The sequence below is a fragment of the Neovison vison genome, chromosome 3, assembly GCF_020171115.1.
Source record: "Neovison vison isolate M4711 chromosome 3, ASM_NN_V1, whole genome shotgun sequence".
In the NCBI taxonomy this organism is placed as follows: Eukaryota; Metazoa; Chordata; class Mammalia; order Carnivora; family Mustelidae; genus Neogale; species Neogale vison.
This window is the reverse complement of record NC_058093.1, coordinates 25,660,601-25,687,427: the sequence shown is the minus strand read 5'-3', so window position 1 is coordinate 25,687,427 and position 26,827 is coordinate 25,660,601. Positions and strand designations below refer to the sequence as shown.

At 36.4% G+C, this 26,827-nt stretch overlaps 1 protein-coding gene across 3 annotated transcripts in view; it reads left to right on the top strand.

Moving 5' to 3' along the window:
- Window positions 1-26,827, top strand: part of ABCA12 (ATP binding cassette subfamily A member 12) — a 217,092-nt gene that overhangs the window by 145,654 nt on the left and 44,611 nt on the right. For all 3 annotated transcript variants that reach the window (XM_044241547.1, XM_044241546.1, XM_044241545.1), the window contains exons 16-29: window positions 86-259; window positions 2,845-3,009; window positions 3,334-3,544; window positions 4,943-5,082; window positions 6,817-6,936; window positions 10,059-10,149; window positions 12,386-12,565; window positions 13,128-13,443; window positions 16,643-16,757; window positions 22,489-22,818; window positions 23,872-23,941; window positions 24,030-24,164; window positions 25,541-25,696; window positions 26,617-26,803. In XM_044241547.1, coding sequence (XP_044097482.1) covers window positions 86-259; window positions 2,845-3,009; window positions 3,334-3,544; window positions 4,943-5,082; window positions 6,817-6,936; window positions 10,059-10,149; window positions 12,386-12,565; window positions 13,128-13,443; window positions 16,643-16,757; window positions 22,489-22,818; window positions 23,872-23,941; window positions 24,030-24,164; window positions 25,541-25,696; window positions 26,617-26,803 — 2,390 coding nt within the window. The remainder of the gene's footprint in view (window positions 1-85; window positions 260-2,844; window positions 3,010-3,333; window positions 3,545-4,942; window positions 5,083-6,816; window positions 6,937-10,058; window positions 10,150-12,385; window positions 12,566-13,127; window positions 13,444-16,642; window positions 16,758-22,488; window positions 22,819-23,871; window positions 23,942-24,029; window positions 24,165-25,540; window positions 25,697-26,616; window positions 26,804-26,827) is intronic.

Below are 26,827 nucleotides of genomic sequence, written 5' to 3'. Positions count from 1 at the left end.
GCCTAAGAATAAAGCAAAGCTTTTCTCTTGAGAGAATGCTCTCAAAAGATTCACACTAAAATATTTTTCTTCCTCCAACTTGCAGATTATTTCTCGTGTGTTCTGGTTGCATTCTTGTGATGCCAATATGACCTATCCCAAAATGGAGGATGTGATGACGGAATTCTGTAGCCTGCCTCTTCCAGAAAGATCCCGGCAGTCTTACCTCATTGGACTCACCCTTCTGCACTACTTGGACATTTACAACTTCACATACAAGGCAAGTTCCTGTTGCTGAAGTACTTCATATTCACATTTTAGTATAAAAACATTTTGCTTACATCAGTATGCTCCCTGATACTATAACGAATAAGATCCATTTATACAGCTTTGGAATTACAGCTTTTTTTAGAGCTAAATAGGATCTTAGTGATCATATACTGGAAATTTGTACATTTTATAGATGAAGAAATTAATATTATTGCCTTATTAGCTCTCAGTTTGTGTATCCAAGCCCAGATAATTAAATTTAATATATGTTATACTAAAGTATGAAATACATATGTGTGTGTGAGTGTTTTTTTTATAGTGAACAAGAATTAATTTGATAGGATAATAAAGATTAGAACAAAGTTTATTGTTTGCTTTTTGGGTTTTTTTTTTTTTTTGTAAATGAAAGTAGGGAGTTTTTTTGGTGTTAAAAATCTGTGTGAGTGTGTGTTTTCCACCAATTTAGAAAGAGGCTACTGTTACTTATGCAGTACAACAAAATAAATGGGTCATTATTAGAGCTTAGAAAAGGCAGGAATGACTTCATCCTACAGTAAGTCATGCTTCGTAAGTACTTGTGTAATACAGAACCAAATGAAAAATATATACATAGAAGAATCAGAGACCTATTTCACCTATATCTATACTTGATCAAAAATATTTACATGTTATTGCAAACACTGGAAAAAAAAAATTTCCCCTTTAAATTAAGAAGAACCAGAAGCAACATAGATGACTTTTGTTGTTACAGAAAAGGGGGTGAAAATTTTTAGGACTAGTTATCAATAATCCTGTTCTGGATCATCATTTTCTCACACCTCTATTTCTGCAGTGGCCTCTTAATTGGCCTCCCTGCCTCCACACCACCAGCCTGCCCCACCATCCCTAAGCAGCCAGAGTGATCCTCCTAAAGCTTAAGTCACATTATGCCAACCCTGTGCTCAGGACCTTCCAGTGGCTCCCCAGTCTGTTCAAGTATAGCCCCAGATCCTACAGAAACCCCATGATCTGCAAAACCCCCTCCCATCCCTAAAATTCTCTTTCCTACTTGGTGACTCCTTGGGCACAGGTGCTCCATGGAACCAGCCAATATTTCAAATGCCAAGAATGGTGCCATGCCCAAAGAGGCACTCAGCAAATACCCATTAACTAGACAACTGGTTATTTTACATAAACTATAAACTAAAATGCATATGAAGTGAAATTATTAGTTTTGCTCACCTTAAGGATTAAAATGTTAATCCTTATTTTATAATGACTCTGCAGAGCAGGTATCAAACCAAATAATTTTTGTCGAGTCTAGTAACTAAATACATGCACTTGACAAGCAGAAGACCATTCTACTTCTTTTAGGTATTACAAAGAAAAATAATGAAAAGTTTCTTGTCACGAGTCAGTTTATTTCACATCAGTGTGGAAATGCCCAGAATTTTGGCAGAACTGGAAGAAAAATCGAAATGTTGTTGTAATTTAGAAAAAAGTACAACTGAAATTAGTAGCTGTGCTACTGAGGTAGCTGCATCTCCATGGTGTCTTCTCCGGGCTTGTCTTGTGCTCATAATGGTATTTAGATCTTCTATTAGACCAAGGCTCCTTGACTGGAGAGATGGTATCTCTTAGTGTACCATCGTATACCCATCCCCTCATCCATGCTGGGGACATAGCAGGCACTCAATTAACATTTGGTGATTAAATGAATGAGAGGATGAAATAACTTGAAAATTTTAAAATATTTCCAGTGTATCTTCATGCAGCAGAAAAGCATTGTGGGATTATGACTTAATTTGATGAGTCACATGAGCTTTTTGAAAGAGCTTTTCTGATTTTAAGGATCATATTATATGATTCCTGAGCAATAGTATATCCATGAAGAGTTACATAATTGATACTTGCCCTTCTGACTTTTAGAATCATTTATTTTTGACAGCTTTATTGAGGTATAATTTATATACCACAAAATTCACTTATTCAAAGCGACCAATTTTGTATTCTTTAAGTGAATGTATGGAGTTGTGCGACTATTGCCACAATCTAATTTTCAAACATTTCCTTCAACCCCAGAAAAAATCTTTTGTCCTTATGCAGCTATTTCTTACTCACCTCTAGCCCATGTGGTCCCTGATCTATTTTCCATCTCCAGAGACTTGCCTTTTTTAAACATTTTATATACTCTAAATCATACAATACATGGTCTTTGTTTGGCTTTTTTTACTCAGCATAATGTTTTTTAATTTCATGCATTTTGCAACATGTGCCAGTGTTTCCTATCTTTTTATTGTTAAAGAATATTCTAGTTAAATGATGTACATTTCGTTTGTCCTTTCATTTGGATTGTTTCCACTTTGCTGGCTATTGTGAATGATGCTACCATGGGCCTTCACCTACAAATCCTGGTGTGGACATATGTTTTCATTTCACTTGGATTAATACTTAGGAATGTAATTGCTAGGTGGCATGCCAAACTTATGTTTAACTATTTAATAAACTTCCACAATTTTTCCCAAAGTAACTGTACCTTTTAAGATTCTTACCAACAGTGTGTATGGGTTCCAGTGCCTCCACATACATCATTTATTTTTATTCTGCTCTTATTAGGTGTTTTTCCCCAGGGAAGATCAAAAGCCAGTAGAAAAGATGATAGAACTCTTCATGAGGCTTAAAGAGATTCTCAATCAGATGGCTTCTGGCACACATCCACTGCTAGATAAAATGACATCCCTGAGACAGATGCATCTGCCCAGAAGTGTTCCATTAACACAGGTAAAAAAGTCACCCAGTAATGTGCTTATTGGGCAATTCCTCTTGTCACATTAACTTGTATTTGAGATTAGTTGTAATACATTCAGCTACCATTATAGTCATTGGGAAAAAGCACCTGCAGGAAAACTCTTCTACTCTGGCAAAAATTTTGGCCACTTAAGTCAGTGAAGTTCAGCATTCTGCATTTATATTTGGGATACGTGTTTTAAAGGAATTATGGAAGCTATAAGGATACTCTAAGCATTACCAGGTTTTCTTCTGTATTGTTCTCGGCAGTATTTATAGCTTTCTGATGTTAATATATTGTGGATTTTTATCTCATAGGCAATGTACAGAAGCAAGCGGATGAACACACCCCAAGGATCATTTAGCACCATCTCCCAAGCATTGTGTTCCCAAGGGATTACCACTGAATATTTAACTGCCTTGCTGCCCTCTTCTCAAAGGCGAAAAGGCAACCACACCAAGGACTTTTTGACTTACAAATTAAGCAAAGAACAGATTGCTTCCAAATATGGAATTCCCACCCATACCAGTGAGTAAACAAAATCAGCATAGTAACATCATCTCCTGACAACACTGTCTGCTGTAGCTCAGCCTTTTATGATCAGTGAAGTATTAGTTTTCCCCCAACACTTCTACACACTTCCCACACATCAAACATGTTTGTGTATTAACCAAGTCCGGTTTTTCGGCAAGTGTAAAAGGTGTGTCTCTCCATCTTAGTAAGGGGAAATGAGGCACCAACAGACTACCTGGCCACGGTCACCCAACCTGAAGGTATTTGAGCAGTGAGCTGAACTCGGTGGTCTGTTGCAAAGTCTAGCCTCTTAACCACAACATTCAGCATTTGTCAGCCACAACTTCATCATTGTTGCCAGTACATAATACCAAAACATGCTTTAAATCTGCTTAGAGGGACGCCTGGGTGGCTCAGTTGGTGAAGCCGCTGCCTTTGGCTCAGGTCATGATCGTAGGGTCCTGGGATCGAGTCCCGCATCGGGCTCCTTGCTCAGCGGGGAGCCTGCTTCTCTCTCTCCCTCTGCCTGCCGCTCTGCTTGCTTGTGTTTCTCCCCACCTCCTCTCACAAATAAATAAATAAATAAAATATTTTAAAAAATAAATCTGTTTAGATCAATATTTTTCTTAACTTTCGAGAATTAGAAGGTTGTATCACACATGGAAAAGTTCTGAATGCAGCAGAACTATAAAGGTTTCATGGCACATCAACCCCACAATGCTTGGGATGGAAAATTCCATCAACTGGGCTTTTCCATATAATATACAGATGTTTATTTTTTAAAAGATTTAATTTATTTATTTTGTGTGAGAGAGAGAGATTGAGAAAGCAAGTGGGAGGAGGGGCAGAAGGAGAAGTAAACTCCCTGCAGAGCAGGGAGCTATATGACATGGGTCTCGATCCCAGGACCCTGGGATCATGACTTGAGTCGAAGGCAGTTGCTTAATCAACTGAGCCACCCTGATGCCCACGTATAGATGTTTAATATAGCAATTGGATTGATGCATTTATTCATCTTTTTAATCATTCAACATTCATGGACCAACTCTTACGTATCTGTTACTAGTATCCTAGTAGCAGATTTTTTAATATGTTCTTAAATTAAGCCCTGATGAGGTGGATCCGTTGGAAGATATTCTGAAATGTGATTTTCAACCTATTTAACTCCTCTTGGCAAAATGCCATCCCTTATTGTAAGCTTGTTTTCTGGGTTAAACTTTCCCACCTAAAAAAAAAAAAATAGTTGTTACTGCACTTTCTTACCTTGATACCAGAGGCCTCGCAACTGTTAATGATAAGGAAAGTATAAGGCATGTATCTTCGGGTGTGTAACAATAATCTGTGTCAATTTACAATAAGGAAATAGATTTTAGATACACATACTAAATGGTTTTATTAACTTTTTCCTTCTAGCACCATTTTGCTTTTCCCTTTATAAAGACATCATTAATATGCCTGCTGGACCTGTGATTTGGGCTTTCTTGAAACCTATGTTGTTGGGAAAAATTTTGTATGCACCATATACCCCCGTCACAAAGGCAATAATGGAAAAGGTTTGACCATTATAACTCAAAGTTTCTGTTTAGAGTACTAAGATGATTTTTAAAGTAATCAACTTCCAAATTTACTGTAACTGACTGAGCTTTCTTTATATCTTACCTACTATTACCCTTAGCTTTCTGAAACTCTTAATTCTCAAACTCTGCCCTGTATATGTGTAAACAATGTAGATTGGTTGGTAGCCCTTTGAAGAAGCATGAACTGTGTTGACCCTTGAGAATGAGGTTAGTTGAAGCAAGACCTCAGATTTTTCAGCTTATCTCCAATGGCAGAAAATTTTTCTACAACTGGTGTCTAATTTTCAGAGTGTGTAAAAATAATTGTACTAGTAAAAATAATATTAGAGCATTTTATAATAGTTTGAACAAAGCAATCCCTAGATTATAAATTATTGACTTCATATCAGGTTGTATAATTCAACTTGTTATATTTACATAAGAGATAGATGTTGAAAAAGAGATTAATAGTAACTACTTACCATCTACCTAACTGAACCATAATTACATTTCTCTCCAACTTTTAAAGTTAGCTTTAATGACTTGAATTATAAGCCTACTCTTAAAATGATAGAGTGAAAGTAAAAAAAAAGAAGAAATCTCTGCTTTACCATTACTTGGTCATTAGACCATAATCTAGGTGAATATAACATTATTTTAGGTCTATATAAAAATGGACATGAGTTCATCACTGGTTTCTGTTATTTGTATTTTAATATCTTACTTTATTTAAAGGCTATACTTCTTTATAATTTTTGCATAAATGAAGTCATTACCTGCTCATTTCCTGAGTTCAGTCTTTTTATGTCTTTCTCTTTGTTTGGTTCTCTTTTCCTCTCCTCTTGATGTAACTTTGACTTTTAGCATTCAGAGATGTGTTTTTCTGTAATTTTTGCACGTTTCTCTAACTCTTTATAGGTTATTATGCTATACATACATTCATATGCAGTTTTTTGGTCATTTTTGCATAATTAAATGAGGTTACATTATAATGTTTTTCTACGTATTGCTTTACTCACACAATACCTTGTGGGAATTCTTCCAACTCAATTGGTATAGTTTAATTCATTCTTTTTGAAAATTGCAGACTTTTTCATACCATAGAATTGATTGATCCAGGCCTCAATTGGTGGGCCTTCATTTTGTTTCCAGTGTTTCCTTTTTCTTTTTGTGCTAATGTAAATAATGTGACAACAAATACTCTCATGCATATTATTTATACAGTGGTATTTTATTGCAGTGAGATGATTTTTCAGGATTGAGGGATCGAGGAATAATGTATTTTATTTAATGACTGTTGTCCGATTGCTTTCCAAATGAGGGTATAACACACCCATTTCCACCAGCAGTTTATGGAAGCATGCTTCTCATATCCTTGAACTCGATGTTTCTGTAGTAGTAAAGTTAAGTGTATCATTGGAAAAAAATGAATAACTTCTGGGAACTCTAGAAAGTATGACTTCATCTTGACTGTAAATTCATTGTGGACAGTGAAGCAAACCCTACATTTTCCAGAATTTTTAAAAGTGATCTCTTGACCTGATGAAAAGCTGCCATTTAAAAACTTCTGACCATGTGGGAAATTTCTGACACTATTTTTTTTTTTTTAACTAGCTCCACCTTTTAGAAGTATTTCTTAAAGCTATAGAACAAAACAACTTTAAGATAGCTTCTGCTATATAGAAGAAAACAATAATGGACCAGATCTATTTTTGTTTCTTTGTCTTTTAGTCTAATAAGACTCTGAGGGAACTGGCAGAACTAAGGGAAAAGTCTCAAGAGTGGATGGATAACTCGCCCCTTTTCATGAATTCTTTCCACCTGTTAAACCAGACGATTCCTGTGCTCCAGGTAGGAAATGGCTCTTTCTCTTCTGTCGGAGTTAGAGTTTTTCGAGATTTTAATCACCTTCATCACGGGAATGGGCAGATAGTAACTCAGAATCCATATTCAATAGATGAAATTTCCTTTCCTCCAGAGAAAGAGTCTGAGACAGGGCAACAGATGTGTCGCTCCCATTCAGTATCATCTCCTCTCCCGTGGTCCATCCTCTCTCTGTAGTTCAGAGATAGCCTTTTTACAGGTTGAACTTGAGGCATAAATAGTGACTTAGTTCTTGTCTTCCAAAAATAAAGTGCAGTAAAAACTACTTAAAAGACCCTTATTTTATTTGTTCCTCCACTTTAAATTATTTTTTGCTATCTTGACAGAACCAGAGTTCCTCAAATATTAATATTCTGGAGAAGAACATTAAGTTCAGGGAGTTCTTTGGTTGAAACCTAAGACACTCTATGTTAAAGATTTGACAGTGCAACCCAAATACAATGTACACTGGTTAAAACATAGAATTGGCAATTCTTGCAAAAGATGTGGAGTTTTCTGAAGATGATGAAAATAATGTGGAGAAATGGTCCAGTCACAAACAGAGCTGTTAACAAGTAACGATGGAGGAGGAAAGTCAGACCTGTTACCAGCTAGAGAAGAGAAAACTGGAAGGAAGGCAAGCGACACAGGAACTTCAAGAGAGGATTGCTTGCATAGCAAAGTACTGAGAGACCCAAGGAAAATTGATGGAGAGCTAAAATATATTTGCCTCCCTCCCCACAAAGGCCTTTTTATAATCATATTCAAGAAGCTAAACATAGAATAAAGGATTTGTAGCACAGAACTTTGTCAGAAAAGTTACGCCCCAAAGATACTATGTTCAGTCTTTGTTTTGACTAATAATTTGTGATAGTTACAATTATAATCTGGCTTTTGTTACATATAATACATGAATTATAAAAAATACATATCTGAAACAAATACTTAATAATTAATATAAAAAAGTGAACTTTCATCAAACATCTTTCCCACAATTTACTGTTAAATTTGGCTCTAATTTTAAGTATATTCATTTTAAGTGGCCTTTTTTTTGTATGAGTCTGTAATGAAGACAGTGACGAAGTAGTACTTTATTGACATACATATTTCCTAAATGGAAGATTGCTCCTCTTTTCCTAATCTTTTTTTCCTGTGGAACAAGAAAAAAAAAAAAACAAAAAAAAAACCAAAACCTACATACATGATTTTATTAAGGAAGGTTTTGTTGCCTGAAGCAGTGAGTGAACGGAGGACATGATGTGTGCTTAATAGTTTCAAAGTGCAGTAATTTGCTGTGGAGAACCTCTGTGATCATGTCCATTAAAGGGCTGTCATCTATTGGAAGCAACTTTATTCTGTTCTAGACCAAAATCAATCATTATTCTCAGCCATTGAGGACAAACTTTTTTCTACAAATGTACACAGAACTCAAAATTTAAAGCTTTTAACATCATACCTGGTTTTGCCACTGAGAACCGCTAGGCAAAAGACGTAAGACACTCAATCTACAGTTTATGAAATCTCAAAAATGAGTGTCTTCATAGCCATCGCACAGATTTATGAGGTTCCTGTGTGTAGAAGCGTGTAAAAATAGTATCATGTGTCCCAGGACAGATTGCAGAAGGAGCGGTGGGAGTTTGGCCGTACGGCTGGGTGGATCATCTCTGAATTGGAACTAACACAGTGCTTTGTTTATTACTGATGCTCTCATTCAGTTTTTCCCTTGGCACACAAATTACTTCCTGGTAAATAGTGAGACTTTAAAGAACTTGGGTTAGCGCGATATGAGCTGTGTCATAGTCATTGGTCTACATGCTGCCAACTACTCTTAGACCCCAAAGCACCTATGGATTTAGTGATTAATTCTGTTGTGTATATGCTGTTAATACATACTATTCTTAATCATGTATCTCCATGAAAACAAAACTGAAGATCTTGGTAGGAAGGACAGAATAATAAAAGGTACTGACTTGTCCTCTAAAGGCAAAACCAACTTCAGTGTGGCTCACACAAAAACTAGCCCATGAATTAACACATAAGATAAACTTATTTTTTTTTAAGATAAACATTTTTTTTTAATCAAGTTGAAGTCTCTGCCTCCACATTTCTCCTTGGACTTTACTAATTTTGTGTCCTTAGGAGACCTCAAGGTGTTATGGAAAATTGTGCAAGAAAATTAAGGTAAACTGTATTAGACAGTGCCTAGTACACCTCAGTGTTACCTAATTGTACTTCTACAGTGGTAGAAGCTATGTCTCCTCATTTGGAAGATAGCTATGACAGTCTTCATATGTCAGAGCATTTATGCTTTTTAAAAAATTTTTAGTCTTTCCATAGATATAGCATAAAGTTTGATCATCAGTTCATTTTTCTATGTTCACATAATTGTGCTTTTTACAATATAAAATGATATTATAGCAATTTACGTTTGACTTTTCTGATGAGTTATTCATCCCTGCTTTACAGAAACGTAGCATGAAACTGGAAAAAGCTGAGTGCTTACTGAGAGCCCCTAGCTGGGAAGTAGCAGAAGAAGGATGCCAGTCAGCTATGATACGAAATTCCGTGTAGATATCACAGTTTTTAAAAGTTGTTTTAGTTTGTTTCAGTTGAGCAAAATTCAACTATGAAATTCAACCACTACAGTTGTGTACAGCATATATCAAAAAACAGATGATGTAATACCCATGGGTAAATTGACTGTTACGTTGAATATCTTTTCTTACTGTTGATCATTCAAGTCAGATCTGCCGCTTCATATTGGTTGAAAAGAAAGTGTTAGGATCCTGTATTTGAGAAACGATGTTCAAAATATTTAAATAAAATAGCTCTACTTTTTAAAACTTAAAAAAAATAGTAAAGTCTGATCTGGCTACTTGAGTGTGCTGACCAGTTTGTGTCTATAGATAAGAAAAACCCAGCCTTTCTAGTCGTTAGCAGCTATGTACCTTCTCTTTCTTTCTCAAGGATTTGTATGCGAGCACCACAAGGTGATGCATTGATCATGCCCAGTGGTGGTTACTCATCTCACCACAGGTATTACTAGAGAGACAATGATGAGACATCTTTTCTTCTTGTATTGAAACTGAGTCCCTGTTATTATTCATTAGAATACTCTAAGGAACCCCTTTGTGCAAGTTTTTGTGAAATTCTCCGTGGGACTCGATGCTGTTGAACTATTAAAACAGATAGATGAACTCGGTAAGTCCAGATTCACAAAACTTTCGTTCACTAGTCATGTCAGAAATGTGGGAGCCATGGTTGCATTTGAAAACTTTTTACTTTTTGTTTTCTTCTGTATTTGATTTTTAGCTAGTTATTCTATGTGGAATCCTGGATATATCTATCCATCTTTTCCCCAGATAGTTGTATAATTGCAGGTCGTAACAACTGTTTGGATACCCAGTATCTGCAGTTAGTTTCAACAATTATATACTTCATGTAAACGCAGCCTTTCCTACTATCATTGGTAGGTTGGTAGGTTGCTAGAAATAAGAGGACCCTTTTTGTTTTGTTTTGTTTTTTTGATAACTTGATGAAAAGCAGGTCCTTAAGGACAAAGGAAGATGAATCGTTTTCTGTCTGGCTGTATTTAACATTTTATCTCCACTGGCCTCTTATCACTTTGACTAACCCAGAATGTACCTGGAAGAAGTTATTCAGTTAGCAAAAGCAAAACAAAGCAATGAAGAGACTCAAAAGAAAATAAATGTAAATCAGTATTCAAGGTTGGATCCTCTTCTCACTGTCATTTAAAAGGAACAGGCAAAGAGGATCAAAGGAAGCTGTCTGAACTTATGCATTCCCTCTGCCACATCCCCACCTTCAACCTAAGGGATGCAAGACATCTAATTCAGTCTGTGTCTGATTCACTGTTGCTATGCAACCACAGGTATGAGGAAGGGATTGGAACCATCTGAATTTGGCTGCAGTAGAGCAAGTGCCCCTCCTCCTTCCTGGTGCTACTGGGACATAAGTGACATAGGGTGTAAACCAGTCGGGAAGCATTTTGCTTACATTTGTCTTGTATATAGTTGTGTGCCCTGTATGATAGTTGACTGACTTTGATTAAAGAAAGATTTAGTGTATTTATTCTCTAAAAGTATCATTTGGGTAAGAAACCATTTGATCAAAATATGAGAAATATACTACAAAGTTCTTATATAAGTTTTATCTTCCTAACTTTAAATATAGGAGGAGAGTTCTAGAATTTAAAATTAGACTAAAATGAATGTAACAGTGAGAGTTGATGTTCATATAATTGCATATATAACTTAATATCTAAGAGTTTATGTAGTTTGAACTGAGGGAGCACTGACCCTCTTAGCTCTTCTTTGCTCTTCTCTGCCCACATGTCTAAGGAATCCTTGGTGTTGTGTTGATTTCCAGTGGCCGCTGGAGGCCACTGTTCAACCACAGTTTTACCCCTCCCCCACCAATGTCTATATCAAACAAACCATTTCACTTTAAATTCTACTGAGAAATGCATTTAATAAGTTGCCCTCTGTGAGAAATTAAGTCTTACGTTGGACTGTGGAAGAGTCATGTTTGGGTTTTGTGAGGAAGGATTTATGATACAACATTCTTGGTATTCATGACGATCGAGTCAGTGAAAATTTAATTGGCCAAGTGATTTATTAACTTGCAATTTCATATTTACCCTTTGTCTCGGTTGATTTCCTCATAAGAAATCATGAAATTGAAGAGCAATTAAATCCTCTTTCTTCCAGAGTAATTACCTGAAATAAAATCTTGATCATTTTGTCTAGATTAATACAGATATCAATAGAGATAACTCACAGGAGGTTTTAAATCAAACAGTTTTAGAAAGTTGTTCACTATGTGGCATAGATTCTCACAGTCTCCTAGGAAATGATTCTGTAGCACAACTTATTGAATAATACAGTTTATTTGTTCGATTCTGTAGCACAACTTATTGAATAATACAGTTTATTTGTTCTACACACACTACATAGATTTTCCTTTGTTTATTACATTCACGTTCCCTGAACAAAGTAAGTGTGTCCATTTATTGGAAACTTTCATCTCTAGTTTTCTTCCGGACTAAATGTAGATGTATTTTTTTTTAATTATTTACATTTAGTCACTGGTTAAGTAAATTGGAGTGGAATATATTTTTAAGTTAGCTTATATCACTCTTTGAACTTGGGTCTACTTTTATCGGTACCAACTCAACATTCTCTTCAGTGAATATTTGTACACCTGGACACATTTTTCCAGGTGTTACTAGATATTTTTATTACCAGATATTTTAGAGTAAATTCTAGTAAATTCTACAACTTCCTATTACTTATAATCTAGTATAATGGCAGGTACTGACCAAAAAGCCAGTATTTTGTCTCATTACTACTAGAAACATTGCAGTAAAACATTATAATATATGTTTTGTCTGTTTTGCTTTGCTTTGCTTTTTTAGATATTCTAAGGCTGAAATTAGAAAACAGCATTGACATCATTGATCATCTCAACACGCTATCTTCCCTGACAGTAAATATTTCCTCCTGTGTATTATATGACCGTATTCAGGCAGCAAAAAGTATAGATGAAATGGAGAGAGAGGCCAAAAGGCTTTACAAAAGCAACGAACTCTTTGGAAGTAAGTGTTATTCTACTAGAGTTTGAGTTTCTCTTTGTACTAAAATTGGCCAAATTCTTCCCTCACCCCTTTCATCGAGAACTCAGAAAAGTAGTCTGAAGGGGGGGAGGGTCACCGTCCCCTCTGATGTCCTTAGAAATGAAAACCTTTCATGTAGTCAACCCACTATATTGTCTGACGAGACTTCCACAAATGTGTGATTTTGTTGGCATGGTTTAAATGAAGACTGAAACGGATTACATAGTTACAGGGTGAAGTTGAGTCCATAATCAGTCAGGATTATTCATTTTATTGTGTGTTTTTTTTTAATTTTACTAAGTGGCTTAGAGTGATATATTTAATCTGGCCACTTAGTTTGTAATTATATTCTCAAACTCCTGCTTCGAATCTCTGAAGTTGTCACTTCCAATTAGCCATCTTTTCTGTAAATTAGGAGCCTGAACTTACTGTCACATTACAAACTCAATTGCCTGTTTGGCTGCCCCCTGAGTGTACCCTGCAAACAATGAATAATGTCAACCATAAAATAACCTTTCTGCTGTTGTTGCCTTTTTATTTTTAGGTGTTATTTTTAAACTTCCTTCTAACAGAAGCCGGCACAGAGGCTATGACTCTGAAAATGTCTCTCTTCCTCCTGTCATAAAATATACCATCCGCATGAGTCTCAAGACTGCACAGACCACAAGAAGCATAAGGACCAAGATTTGGGCCCCAGGGCCACACAATTCTCCATCACATAACCAGATCTATGGCAGGGCTTTTGTGTACTTACAGGATAGTATTGAGAGAGCAATCATTGAATTGCAGACTGGAAGAAACTCCCAGGAAGTAGCAGTCCAGGTCCAGGCGATTCCGTACCCCTGCTACATGAAAGACAAGTAAGTCTGGGTGGCTGGAGCGCCTTTTAACAGCCAGCCAGTTTTTTGAGACCTCATTTCTGCATACTCATTCACATGGATCAAGTGAAAGAGATATCTTCCATGAAATTTTTGTCTAATGCTTTTTTCCAGGAAAGGGTCCACAGCACATGCACAGCTCCACGACTGCGGCTCACTGTTAGCAGAATGATGGTCAAGTTCATTACCAAAGGATTTAGGTTTCCTTAGTCATAACCCTTAGCTTTCCATGGACTCTGGTCCTTGAATCAGGAGAATTGGACTCCAGACCTCAGTGTAGGGCTGCATAATTTCGATGCTACCCACTCTCTACTGGTCTTCCCTTTCTCTAAACCAGACAATCTTAACATCTCTTCCAACTCTCAAATTTTATTAAAAATCTACAAATGCATGGCCAGTCTTAAGGAAGAATTCTGATAAAACACATCAGTTGATCTCTAAGATAAATATTATGCTGTTTGAAACTGTGTTATGCAGTACCAGTCCATTTGCTAGGAATCTTCATCTAAAATAGTTTGCTGCGGCACCTGGGTGGCTCAGTCAGTGAAGTGTCTGCCTTCGGCCCGGGTCATGCTCCCAGGGTTCTGGGATCAAGCCCCACCTCAGGCTCCCTGTTCAGCAGGGAGAACTGCCTCGCCCTCAGCCTCTCCCCCTGTTCCTTGCTCTTTCTCTCTCTCTCTCTACTAAATAAATAAAAATTAATAAAATGTTTGCTAAATGGACAAAAAATGCAAAGACCATCTTTTAGATAACTGAATTTGAGTGGTCAGTGTTCTACCAGTCGAATAGCAGTGACTGGCTCTCCCACTCTGACCACAGTCCGTCTGTGTAAAAGTTGGAGGCTGAATATATTGCTTTAAAGAAATTGCACTTATTATCCAGCCCAATTACTGCAGTTTATATTCAATTCAGATGGTTCTGGACTTTTTTTTTTTTTTTTCATTTTTCTTTCTGTTGATGTATCTATTTCGTTTGGGTGCTTCAAGAGCTGTAGATGAAATGAGGTCATGTAACCCTCTGTGTGGCGGTGATATGGAGAGACGGATGAGGATTCCATCCGTGGGTTGTCAAGGTTAGCAGCTCATTGTGGAGGCCAGTCAATTCCTTGCAGCCTGAACTGTATGTGAACCGCAACGGCCTGTGTGAATAGTAAAGACCTGTGGGTTCAATTAAAAGAAAATTCCATCTGTTTTCCGGTTCATCTTTTTCCCCTTGCAAATTTAGGCACCTCGGATGGTGGGTACTTGGATTTTCTTTTTTAAGAAGAAAAGTAACTGTACTCTGCCTTCTTCATGGGAGAGTTTGATCTTAGTATCTCCCACATACATGTAAACTCTTTATTGCATGCATAGCTCCCACATACGCTATTTCCTTAGTTCTGCCCAACAACCTAAGTAAGGTTAGCAGGAGCAGGTATCTTTTTTTTAAAGACTTTATTTATTTATTTGACAGAAATCACAAGAAGGCAGAGAGGCAGGTGGGCAGGGGGCGGGGGAACAGGTTCCCTGCTGAGAAGAGAGTCCGATGTGGGACTCAATCCCAGGACCCTGAGATCATGACCTGAGCTGAAGGCAGAGGCTTAACCCACTGAGCCACTCAGGTGCCCCAGGAGCAGGTATCATTAACCATATTTTCCTGATGAAAAAAACTGAAACCCAAAAGGGTTAAGTGACGTTTCCAAAGTTGTATAGCCCAGTACCTTACTGGTCCTTCAATTAGGAGACCAGCATTTTCTCCTTATATTAAATGAAACCTAAGACAAACCAATCTTAAAATACACAATCACTTGGAAGAAACATTACAGGGGATACATTATTAATGAATGAGGGCTGTTGCCTAATTCTAGGGCCAGAAATACCATTAGGGCTGGACCTGAACCAAGAGAAAATTCATTCAACAAAATTTTTTAAGTGCCTACCCCATGCCAGACAGTTTCCCAGGATCCAAAAAAATTGGACATGGCCCCAACCCTCACTGTCTCCTCACCAAACAAACAAACAAACAAATAATCCTCATGTCTTTGATGGTGATACACTTCTGATGCTAAAGTTACAATGAATGATGATGATGTCATGTTCCATTAATATTTGCATGTTTCATGAGGAACTTGAAGGTAGTTCCTTAGCCTTACAGAGTGAAAAGGAAATGGCCTTGGTACCATTCTCCAAGTGAAAATGTCAGTGGAGCCTACTATGGAAAATAGGTCAATTTAGAGTTCCTCTCACTGAAAGCTACTCCTTTGCCTTACCTCATAGAAAGGTGGTTAGTGTCAGAACTGTGAGTCTCAAACTATGGTCCCTGGACCAACAACATAAACATACAGAATTCTATATATTCTATGGAATATAGAATTTTAAATGCCAATTTAAAATGCAAATTTTATATCCCACCCCAGATTTAATAAATCAGAAGGTTATGGGCGAGGCCCAGAAATTTGTGGTTTAATAAGCCCTTCATGTGATTATGATGATGGTTAATTTTGAGAAACACTGCATTGGAACTGTCTGGTATCATGGGCACACCACTCAGGAATATATCTGGAGACTGATGAAGCCTTCTACTGACTGCCTAGTTTAGCACATTATCAGAAAAGACATTGCTATACTGTGTATGAAACATCTCCTGGAGCATTATTTTGAGGAATCCAAGTTCTTTGTTTGCATTTTAAATTGAATGCTATGAGTTTTATTTTATTTCATTTTGGAAAATTTAGTTTAATAATAACTATGAGCTTCTAAAGAGTAGATAAATACAGTAATTTAGGAGGATATAGCTTTTAGCTAGATAAACCAATCATCATCTAATTTTATAATCTGCCTTTTAGATAAGAATTTCGTTTAGACAGAACAGTTTTGAGCTTTGCAATTATATCTATGTAATAATTATTTTCCTAGACAGGACATACTCAGACACACTCTAAACAATATGGTAATTTTATCTAACAATCCAGAGCTGTTTTTCACTTTTGCAACATTACAGCAAGAAAATCATGGGCGTACGGTTAAGTCAGCCTCACACTTCATAAATAAAGGAGCAATATCAGTGACTATTCTCAATTTCAAAACGGGAGTATAATTTCACTCCAAGAAGGGATGTGTTCTTTATATATTACAATCTATATAGATGATACTCATTTGGGTCGCTGAATTTTTGTTTTTATGTTTTTGTTTTTTTTTTACAGCTTCCTAACCAGTGTCTCTTATTCTCTTCCAATTGTGCTCATGGTTGCCTGGGTTGTATTTATAGCTGCATTTGTAAAAAAGCTTGTTTATGAGAAAGATCTCCGGCTTCATGAGGTATGTCGAGAGTCTACTCTTATTATGAGTAAGATCTGTTTGTGGAATAATCAGTATGATTTTCATCATGCCTATACAAACTCAGAAAGCCTGACCCGGTCCTCATGAATTTAAAAAGAAAAATACTTTATGAATCATGAAGGCAGCTGATACGGCAATATTTTGTTTTCTCACAAAGTTACATAGAAGTCATTTTGTAAGTGCCTCTAGATAGCGAAATATAAATAATTCTGAATAAAGTCTGAGTACAATTTATGATCCTAACAGTAATTTTGTCCAAGAAGTTCCTGTAGGACTCAGGATCTAACGCAGGAAGTTTAAATAATAGCAGTAATAACTAGTAAGGCAGGAAGTCTGTTGGCATGGTAACTCAATGAGTGTAAATGAAAATAGATATAGATGTATGGACGTAGACACAGACGTAGTCATAGACAGACAGATGGCTTATTTCAGCTCTCAAGAAGCAAATTCTCTTTCCGGTATACCTTGTCTCCTTCAATTATCTTCTCCTGTATCTTCCACTGACTCCTAATTTACAGCGACTAAGAATTTCATGTTATGCTCCTGACTAGGTTAATAACGTAATGACGAAACACAGGACCTGGGATGAAACGCATGATCTCTGCTGCAGCACGTTCCTCACTGTTATCTCCAAATCCCGAATATCTTCTTCTCTTTAGAATTCATGAGACAGCATTGGGTGATTTGGAGATGGGATTGGAATAAGAACTGTGTTATCTGCCCATCCTGTAATGAGTCCGTTCTTACACTCACTCAGGGAGCGAAAAGAAAGCAGAAACACTTCAAAACTGGGGCACAGTAATTATTGCAAGGCCTGGCTGACAGTCTGACATAATGAGGTTAGAGTAAGCCGGTAGCCCACTCACACTTTCAGACCGACTTTGCCCGTGTTTCCGGGCAATTGATTCTTTCTCCTCACGAGGTACAAATCACTGCTCCGTGTTTCTGTGAGCTCAGCAGCAGCGTGGCCCAGAGTTCGAACCTCTCTTTCCTACCTTTTCTGTTGGAATTCCGGTTGAGCCTCACAGCTGCATTTTTACATTTCAGTTATAAACTGGTAAACCTTTCATCGACTGGCTTGAGCTCTGTTGTATTCAAGCCTGTGTGCAAGCTTTCTTCATTCCAACTTAGAAACTTGAATCCAAGCCCTAAACCAGAATTTTGGTTGCAAGCACCTGCCTTACAGTTCTCTTTCAGCTTCCTGGTACTCAGAAGTAAGCCTTCAGAGATTAAAGGGAAACTTTAAAGTCAAAAACTGTGGTAAAAACGGAGTTCTTTTCTACTTCGAAATAAATATCTCCCTTAAAAATAGTATTTGTGGTAGAAACACACAGTAAATATAAGTATTCTATTGTATATCTATTATACACACTCTGTATTTTGTGTTTGAAGATGATGCTATTCGAGTGCATTTGTGGATGCTACAAAAAAAAAAAATCAAAACATAGTGAAGTGTTCTTTCTTAACTGAAGACACGAAAGATGTACTTTTAATGATGAACCAGTTTCTGTTTGGTAGCTTTGTGTCTTCATTTTGCATGAACCTACTTTCAGAATTTAACTACCTGATGTGGCGGTCAAAGTCGTACAGTGGAAGATCACTGAGCTTGGAATCAGAGAATCAGGCTTTGAGTCTCCCAATTCACTTGGGCTCAGTCCGTTAAACTTTCTAAGTCTTACCATCTAGACTTAACTCAACAATACATTTCCAGAAGGTGGCTCTCTCACTGCCACAACAAGAAAGGCATTCAATCATCCCATATTTTATCAGTTCTAAGGTCAAGATTTTTTTTTTCCTTGCCTCTTAAAGCATTTGAAATTGGGATGCATTTGATAAGGCGTCATCATTTATTTGGTGGTGATTTTTCTTTCTTGCTCCCATGTCAAATAATGGCATGTCTTAAAATCAGCAGCATCCTAAATTCAAAGGAGTGCAGTCTGTTTGTGAGATGAATTGATAGAACCGGGGGTGGAATGAGTGGAATATTCTCAGTGCCTCCTGCTCAGCCTTCCCATACTGCCCATGGTTCTTATCTTACCTCCTCCTTTTTAGAAGTGAAAGAGCTAAGCTCAGTAAGTGAGAGGTGACTTGTTAGAAAATGCAGAGCTAGTTGGTGGTAGATCTGGTTCTGGAACTCAAATGTCTTGACTTTCAATCAGTCCTTTTCCACAGCATAGCTCCTTTCCCTCTCACAATCTTATTTTGATAGCATAGACCCTTAAAGACTTTGAAAGATGATAATAGAAAATCTCTTAGGTTACTGGAGACTCAAAATCACTTTTTAATATCATTACTTTTATATTCACTAAGTTCTGAGGCTTTTAATTCCTTACATCCTTCTCATTCCAATTAAATAAAAAAGGTAAGAAAACAAAAAGGAAAAAAACTTTTTCCTTTTGTAATTGTTCTTAAACCTGGGCAAGAAAACCAAGTTAGTTGCTCTTTCAATGAAGCCATTAATCCTTGACCTTGTTACAGTATGACTCCAGTGAATTCCTTTAACTTGTTAAAGGAATTAGCACAAATATTAATGCCCAATAAGTTTGTCGATGACATTAAGCCTGTAGTTAAAAAAAAAAGAAGAAACTATTTTGAAATGGCTTTCAGTTGGGTTTTGTTCTGTGTTCCTTGCTTTTGACAATTAAAATATCAAAGCTATACAAAAACTGATTTACAACACACCCAAAAAATACCTTTTCACTTTATTTTCTTGATTTATGAGTTAGCTTCTAATATAAGTCATTTATGGGGATTTTAATGCTTATATTCAGCTGGAGACAAAATTTGGAGTTGTTCTTTCTCAGTTCAGATAGATAGTCTAACATATCTGTGGTCTGGAGAGATGTTACCAAGAATTATGTAAGGGATTTTAGTCCTCGGGTGTTCCACATTAGACAGTGCTCATGCCTTCTTAATAGACACTATCCATCATGCTGGCGGCAATTTGAAAGACTTCAGGCAGTGATCACACCATCCTTTATATCTTACTATAAAACAATAATATAAATACCTAGTGTTAGGAAAAAAATTTTTAACTAAGGTAGAAAATGGTATTATTCTTTATAAATTAGTGCTTGACATATATGAATATCTGTGATTTCTTTTCCTGAAAGCATTAATGTCAATGCCTGTGCATAAGCTTCTCTTGAATGTGACAGCACATTTATCCCAGATCTCTCAGAATCTCTTCTCATTATTTTCTGCCATAAACTGGAGCAAACTCTGGCCACTGTATAGAGGGGTTTTCCTTGAGCAACAGGTTATCAGATATTGATGAATTGCTGCAGGCAGGTTTGGGACGCTGGGGACAAGTGATCCTTTGATTGCAGACCTGGCACTTGACGTATGTCACTCTGAGGAGCATCTAACAACATCCAGAAACCATAGCCAGACGTTCTCTGTGGGCCATCTTCCATCAGCAAGTTTAGTCTTATTTATTATAACGAAGTTGGCAGTGAGTCTGGATAATTTATGGCTGACTTACATGCTCTCATTGCTCTTTCTTTTTATGAATAACAGCTGTTCTCCTCGTGGCATAAAATCCTGAAGTTTCACACTCAGGTTTCATGCTAGAATGTTAAATAGTGAACACTTTTGGGAGCACCTCAGTCCATTTCAGTAAGAAGCAATGATCATTCTCCAACTTTTACCAACTCTTGGGAATAGGAATCTGATCTTGAGTCTTGAAAACTTCAGAATTACAGTGATAAACACCTTTAGTCTGGTCTTCAGGTTTGCCAGATTATCTTTTAATAAGGCTATGAATGGAGAGTTTTCTAGATTTGTAAGTGTTTTATATTCCAGCTATCAATTGCTGGGGAAGGAGAACCATGTTTGTATACACCAAGTCAGCTTTATTTCATGTCCTTGATAGTGTCCTAGGTATTTTATACCCACCTTGTGAAATATATTGACATTATCTCCTGTTGACACATGCTGCTACTGAGAGAAGATATTTTTTGCATAAGGCACATGAAATTAGGTGGTGAATATTAGCTTTGGAGTAGTCACGGAGGTCTCTTAACTTCCCAGTTAATTATAAACTCAGTTAAATCTCAAACAGGAAAGGCAAATAGAAAGAGTTAACGCATCATGATCATATTTGAACAGGCAAGTGTCTCTGAAATGCAGTCATCAAACATGACACAGTAATTTTCTCAAATGGGCTGAGGAGCAGAGAGATAATTTCGAAAATAAGACCTGTGAGATATTTTCTCATTCCAAAATGTAATTTTGTTTTCAATGATAGATGCGTAGCAACCGGAGGAAAACTTCCATAGTGCATCTTCGCTCCATGCTGGTTTTTCTTTCCTTCTTTCTTTCTTTTTTTTTTTTTTACTTTGCCCCTCACTTCCATTCCTGTGGAAACATAAGTTGAGTCTTTACTGCAAAGGGTGGAGGCTTGGGAGGAGAGAAGCAGTAAGGAGGGAGGAGGGTGAGGAAGAGGGCAAAGTTAAGAGGAAAAGTCACAGGCTTTTTCTTAGTGGTGATTAGCTTAAGGCCCACAGCTTAGACTGTTGGCAGTCAGGTAACTGTTTCCATGGTAACAAGAGGAGCAGCAAAGTTATCAAAATGTGATAAGTTGCAAAGGCAGAAAGTAAAATTCACTATTTTATGTGTAGAGCAAAAGATTCGGCACATTCCTTTTTTTTTTTTTTTTCCTAGACAAGTTAGTTTTAAAGAAGGAAGACATTGAAAATCCTTGATTTTACCCAAGATACTGGATTATAAAGCTGTTAGTGGAGCATTTCTTTTCTTTTTTTTAAAAAATAGACTGATTCATAAGCTTGGTATTAATCATGTATTGTAAAACTGGAAACCAGGATATCCAGGTTCCCCTGAAGTGCAACATGTCACCAAATGAAAGACAATGAAAGATCCAGGGGAATTTAGATCTTCCCGAGTCCCTTTGAGTTAATGCTCAAACACATCATGCTGGTCTCTTTTTCTACCTTGGTGGAATGACTTGACCTCTGGAGATATCACTGAGTTATTAAAGAATATAAATTGGGAGAGAGGTATCCATGATCTCAGATACATGAGTTCATTTTGGGTGCATGAATGTCTTTTTGGAAGAAAAAATGACAAACTGCCCTAAATTCCCAGTGATCTTAAGGATGGGTAAGCTTTGCCAAAAGGCAGAAAGTCTCCCTTCAAAATTTCCATGTTTGAATTCTTAGGAGTCAGGTTTATTCTGTTTCTCTCAAGAACAAGAGTACTGATGGTGTTGTCCATTAATGTTTTGTTTAAAAAAATGGAGTTTTATTATCTCGTTCCTACACCAAATTTGAAATAAACCAAGTTTTTCTATGAGCTTGAAATATTCATGACTATACAAATGTCAAACTCATGTAAAATTCTGCAGGAGACACAATAAATTTTGGTAATCTATTCTAAACTAATTTAATCTGGACATATCAGTTAGATACTAGTTATAAAATGAAACTGGAGAAAAAAAGAACCTCACCTTCCAAATCATCCATTATACTGGGGCATTCTGAAAGCATATCATTTAAAAATGGGCTGATACACATGGTCATATTAATTTTACATAGCAAACACGGACAGATCCTTAACTTAAGAAAATCATTAAGATGCCTAGTTCCATATATATGTAGAATCTCATGGGCATTTTGTCATGGTGCAGAAATAATTGCTATTTGAGAGAATATCAGCTCAAAAAGTGGCTAACGCTTTTTCCTTTTTGCAGTACATGAAGATGATGGGTGTGAACTCTTGCAGCCACTTTTTTGCCTGGCTTATAGAGAGCATTGGATTTTTACTGGTGACCATCGTCATCCTCATCATTATACTCAAATTTGGTGATATTCTTCCTAAAACAAATGGGTTCATTTTGTTCCTGTATTTTTCGGACTATAGCTTCTCAGTTATTGCCATGAGCTACCTTATCAGTGTCTTCTTCAATAACACCAACATTGCAGCCCTTATTGGAAGTCTCATCTACATCATTGCTTTTTTTCCATTTATTGTTCTGATTACAGTGGAGAATGAGTTGAGCTATGTCATAAAAGTATTCATGGTGAGTCAGTTGTCACAGCTGAATGGACAGGGTGGGATAAGAATCGATTCTTCTTATGTTTTTAGACTCTTAATTAAAGTTCATTTATCTAACTGTAAAGTTCTGTGATTGCAAAATAATCTTAGCTGTCCTAATGTATACTGTACATTGTATTATTGTATACTGTACAAGCATAAAACAATGAAAAAGAGACTTTCCTTAACAGCACTCTGTTACGAAATAATTTCTGAAAAAAAAGTATATTTTTAATGATCATTAAAAATTCTGACTTCTTCTCTCATCCAGGTCCTTAAATATCTTAAAACCTTTATTACTGGAGTTATTCTCCTATATGAGTAATTTTCATGGTTTTCATAACATACAATATTACTTATAGGCATAAAGACACATGCAGTGACAGTATATAATCAATTTTGATTGATTATATTTTTCTGCCTGTTTCAATTCAAAACTATTGAATTAATTTTAAGCAATTTAATGAAATCATTAAGAATACTTTGAAAATTGGAAAGCAGGAAAATAAATCTCATTGAGAACCATATTGAAACTTTGATGTTTATGGTTATGTGTTAAATAACTTTCATTTAACATTGATTGCTTTGGGTTAAAACATTAAATTTCTAATGTGTTGCATTATATGTATTCAGTCAATTCATAGTTTAGTATATTTTCATTCATAGTTCTGTTACCTGTAATCAGTTTATGCAGTAAAAACATCTTCTGGCTCCTATTTATTTGATTTTAGTCTTAACATTGCACTACCCTGTAATTACCTGGTTTATAAATTGCTAAGCAACATACTACGTGTAGATATATAGTTTAGATTTTTGACAAATACTTTTCAAGTTGTGATTTTCCTGCTTTTGTGTTCTGCTATTCCTCTTCTCTTCCTTCAGAGTGGTAGTAGGCTTGGTAAGGGACCTCTGTATTTTTAAATATGCTTAGAGAGTTAGTGTTTATTTTACCTATATAAAGTCCAAAGTTTTAAGTATGTTTGGATCCCTCTTGTACAAAATCAATAAGAACTATTATTGCTGTTTATTTTCTTCACAGAGTCTGCTGTCCCCAACAGCATTCAGTTATGCAAGTCAGTACATTGCAAGATATGAGGAGCAAGGCATTGGTAGGCTCGCTTCCTATAAAACTGGGTGTTAGCATTCACGATTGCAGTATGTGTCACAGGAGAATAAATACATGTGTTCACTTTTTAGGTCTTCAGTGGGAAAATATGTATAGTTCCCCAGTTCAGGATGATACCACCTCATTTGGCTGGCTGTGCTGTCTGATCCTAGCTGACTCTTTCATTTATTTCCTTATTGCTTGGTATGTCAGGAATGTGTTCCCAGGTATGATCATACTTCCTACAGATATATTTTTCTATAGTTTTCATAATTATAAATCAATTAAGATATTTTTCTGTTATTTGATTTGCCATAAATAGTCTCAGAAGAAAACAACAACAACAGCTTAAATCCCAGAACTAACCATAATTTTCCAGGATGAGATAATGCACTGGTGAATTCTTTCTCTAAGTTTCCTTTATTTATTTTATCTTATTATTTAAATTTTAGTTAACATACAGTGCAATATTGGTTTTAGGTATAAAATTCAGTGATTCATCACTTATATACAACACTCAGTGTTTATCCCAACAAGTGCCCTCCTTAATACCCATCACCCATCTCGTTCATCTCCCGGCCACCTCCCTCCATCAACCCTCAGTTTGTTCTCTTTTGTTAAGAGTCTCTTAGAGTTTGCTTCCCTCTCTCCTTTTTTTTCACTCCCTTCCCATATGTTTATCTGTTTTGTTTCTTAAATTCCACATGTGAGTTATATCATATGGCCTTTGGCGTTTTCTGACTAACTTATTTCACTTAGTACAACATACTCTAGCTCTGTCCACGCCATTGCAAATGGCAAGACTTCATTCTTTTTGATGGCTGAGTCATATTCCATCGTGTATGTGTACCACATCTTTATCCATTCATCAGTTGATGGACAATTGGGCTTTCTCTATAGTTTGGGTCTTGTTAATAATCTGGTGTTCCTTTAAAGGATGGAGTGGATTAAGAAGCATGGAATCCAGTCTTTTCAAATGGGCTTTTGAGATGTGATAAAGCAAAACCCAGGTCTCTTAATTCTAAGGAGAATTTACTAAATTCTAATGGAAAACAGTAGTTGGGTCCCCCATCCTAGGTCTCAAGTAGTCATCACTTTTAACATGGTTGGGAGCTTTTCCATTCAGCCATATTGATATTTGTACATTTTCCTGATGTTCTAAATGACTAAAAGAGTATTGTTCCATTTATATAAAATTTTTATAAAAGACAAAAATGTAAAAATAGAAAGCAAATCAGTGATTGTCTGAAACTTGGGGTAGAAGCAGGGGTTGTCTATAAATGGTCATGAGAATACTTTTTGAAGCTATAATGTATAAATGGTGGTTCTGATGTATGGATGGTAATCATCTGTGCCTACACTTACTGTGATGAGTAAATTTTATGCCATGTAATTATACCTTAATGAAGCTGTTTTTAAAAAAGAATAAAAGAGAGCTTATTGCTTTTGCTTTACTTTGGAAACAGACTACATTTTAGGTTGATATAGGTGAAAAAAATGAAAATACATTCTGAACCATATATAATGTTCTGTTGTTTAGTTTCTGATGTTTCATGTTAACAGTCAACTAATACTTACTCTTCCTAATACATTTTCATTTCAGGTACATATGGTATGGCAGCTCCATGGTATTTTCCAGTCCTTCCTTCCTATTGGAAGGAGCGATTTGGATGTACAGAAGTGAAGCATGAGAAAAGCAATGGCCTTATGTTTACTAATATCATGATGCAGAACACCAACCCATCTGCCAGTAAGACAAGTAGGTCAACAACAAGCATTATTATGACAGAAGTGATATAAAATTTACATGACTAGTGATTTTAATTAGGTTTTTCTAAATGGCAAAATTATCATCCTTTTCGTCATGGATGAATATGTCTACACATATGTGTTTAGACTCTTACAGTGATTAAATTGTGGCTTTTTCTGGGCTCATTAGCTCAGTTGGTTAACATATGGAGCCAATTAGGCCAAGATTGTAGATCCCTTTGTGGTCCAGTTAGACACACACAGAGAAAAATTTTGATCCTTGGCCACAGTCTACACCCCTAACTCCAGCCATCTGTCACTAGTCAAAAAGAGGAACCAAGCTACAAGTACAAATAATTTATCATAACCCAGCACCAACACTGGACACAAATAGTTGAAAGCTCATGACTTACTGACGTAGGGTAAGTAGTGCCATCTTTGCAAAGTAATTGTGACCCATATCTGTGGTCTATTTGTGATGCCTGAAGCACATGGAGATAGTAATCAATGATGGGGAATCTATAAACCACAGATCTGAGCTGGCCTTGTCACTATAAAATCACACCTTGTAGATACTTCTTCCGTAAGCTGGTGTTATCTTTTCTGATCAGAGAAATAAGACTTAGACTGTCTTTTTAATATTTGAGATCTGTTGAATAAAGGAGAATTCATTATTATAATGCTGTATTCTAGGACCACCTGTTCTGACAGAAGTGTGAAATCACCCTTAAAGAACGCAGTTCCTCACTCTCATTCATTCTTTAACCAGATGAGAAGGAAGCTAAAGATAACAGATCATTTGTTTCCAGAATTATTTTTATTTAGAGGACTGTATTGTTTTCGTCTTCAGTTTTTAATTAAGGAAAAGTCTAGCTCTAGCTACATTTTCCTCCTTTGTGAGCTTATAACTCGTCTCTTGATTTCCTTCAGGTCCTGAGTACATTTTTCCCTCCAACATTGAGCCTGAACCTAAAGATCTCACAGTTGGGGTTGCCCTGCATGGGGTCACAAAGATGTATGGCTCGAAAATTGCTGTTGATAACCTCAATCTGAACTTTTATGAAGGACACATTACTTCATTGCTGGGGCCCAATGGAGCTGGGAAAACTACTACAATGTATGTTACTTTTTGAACACTTAT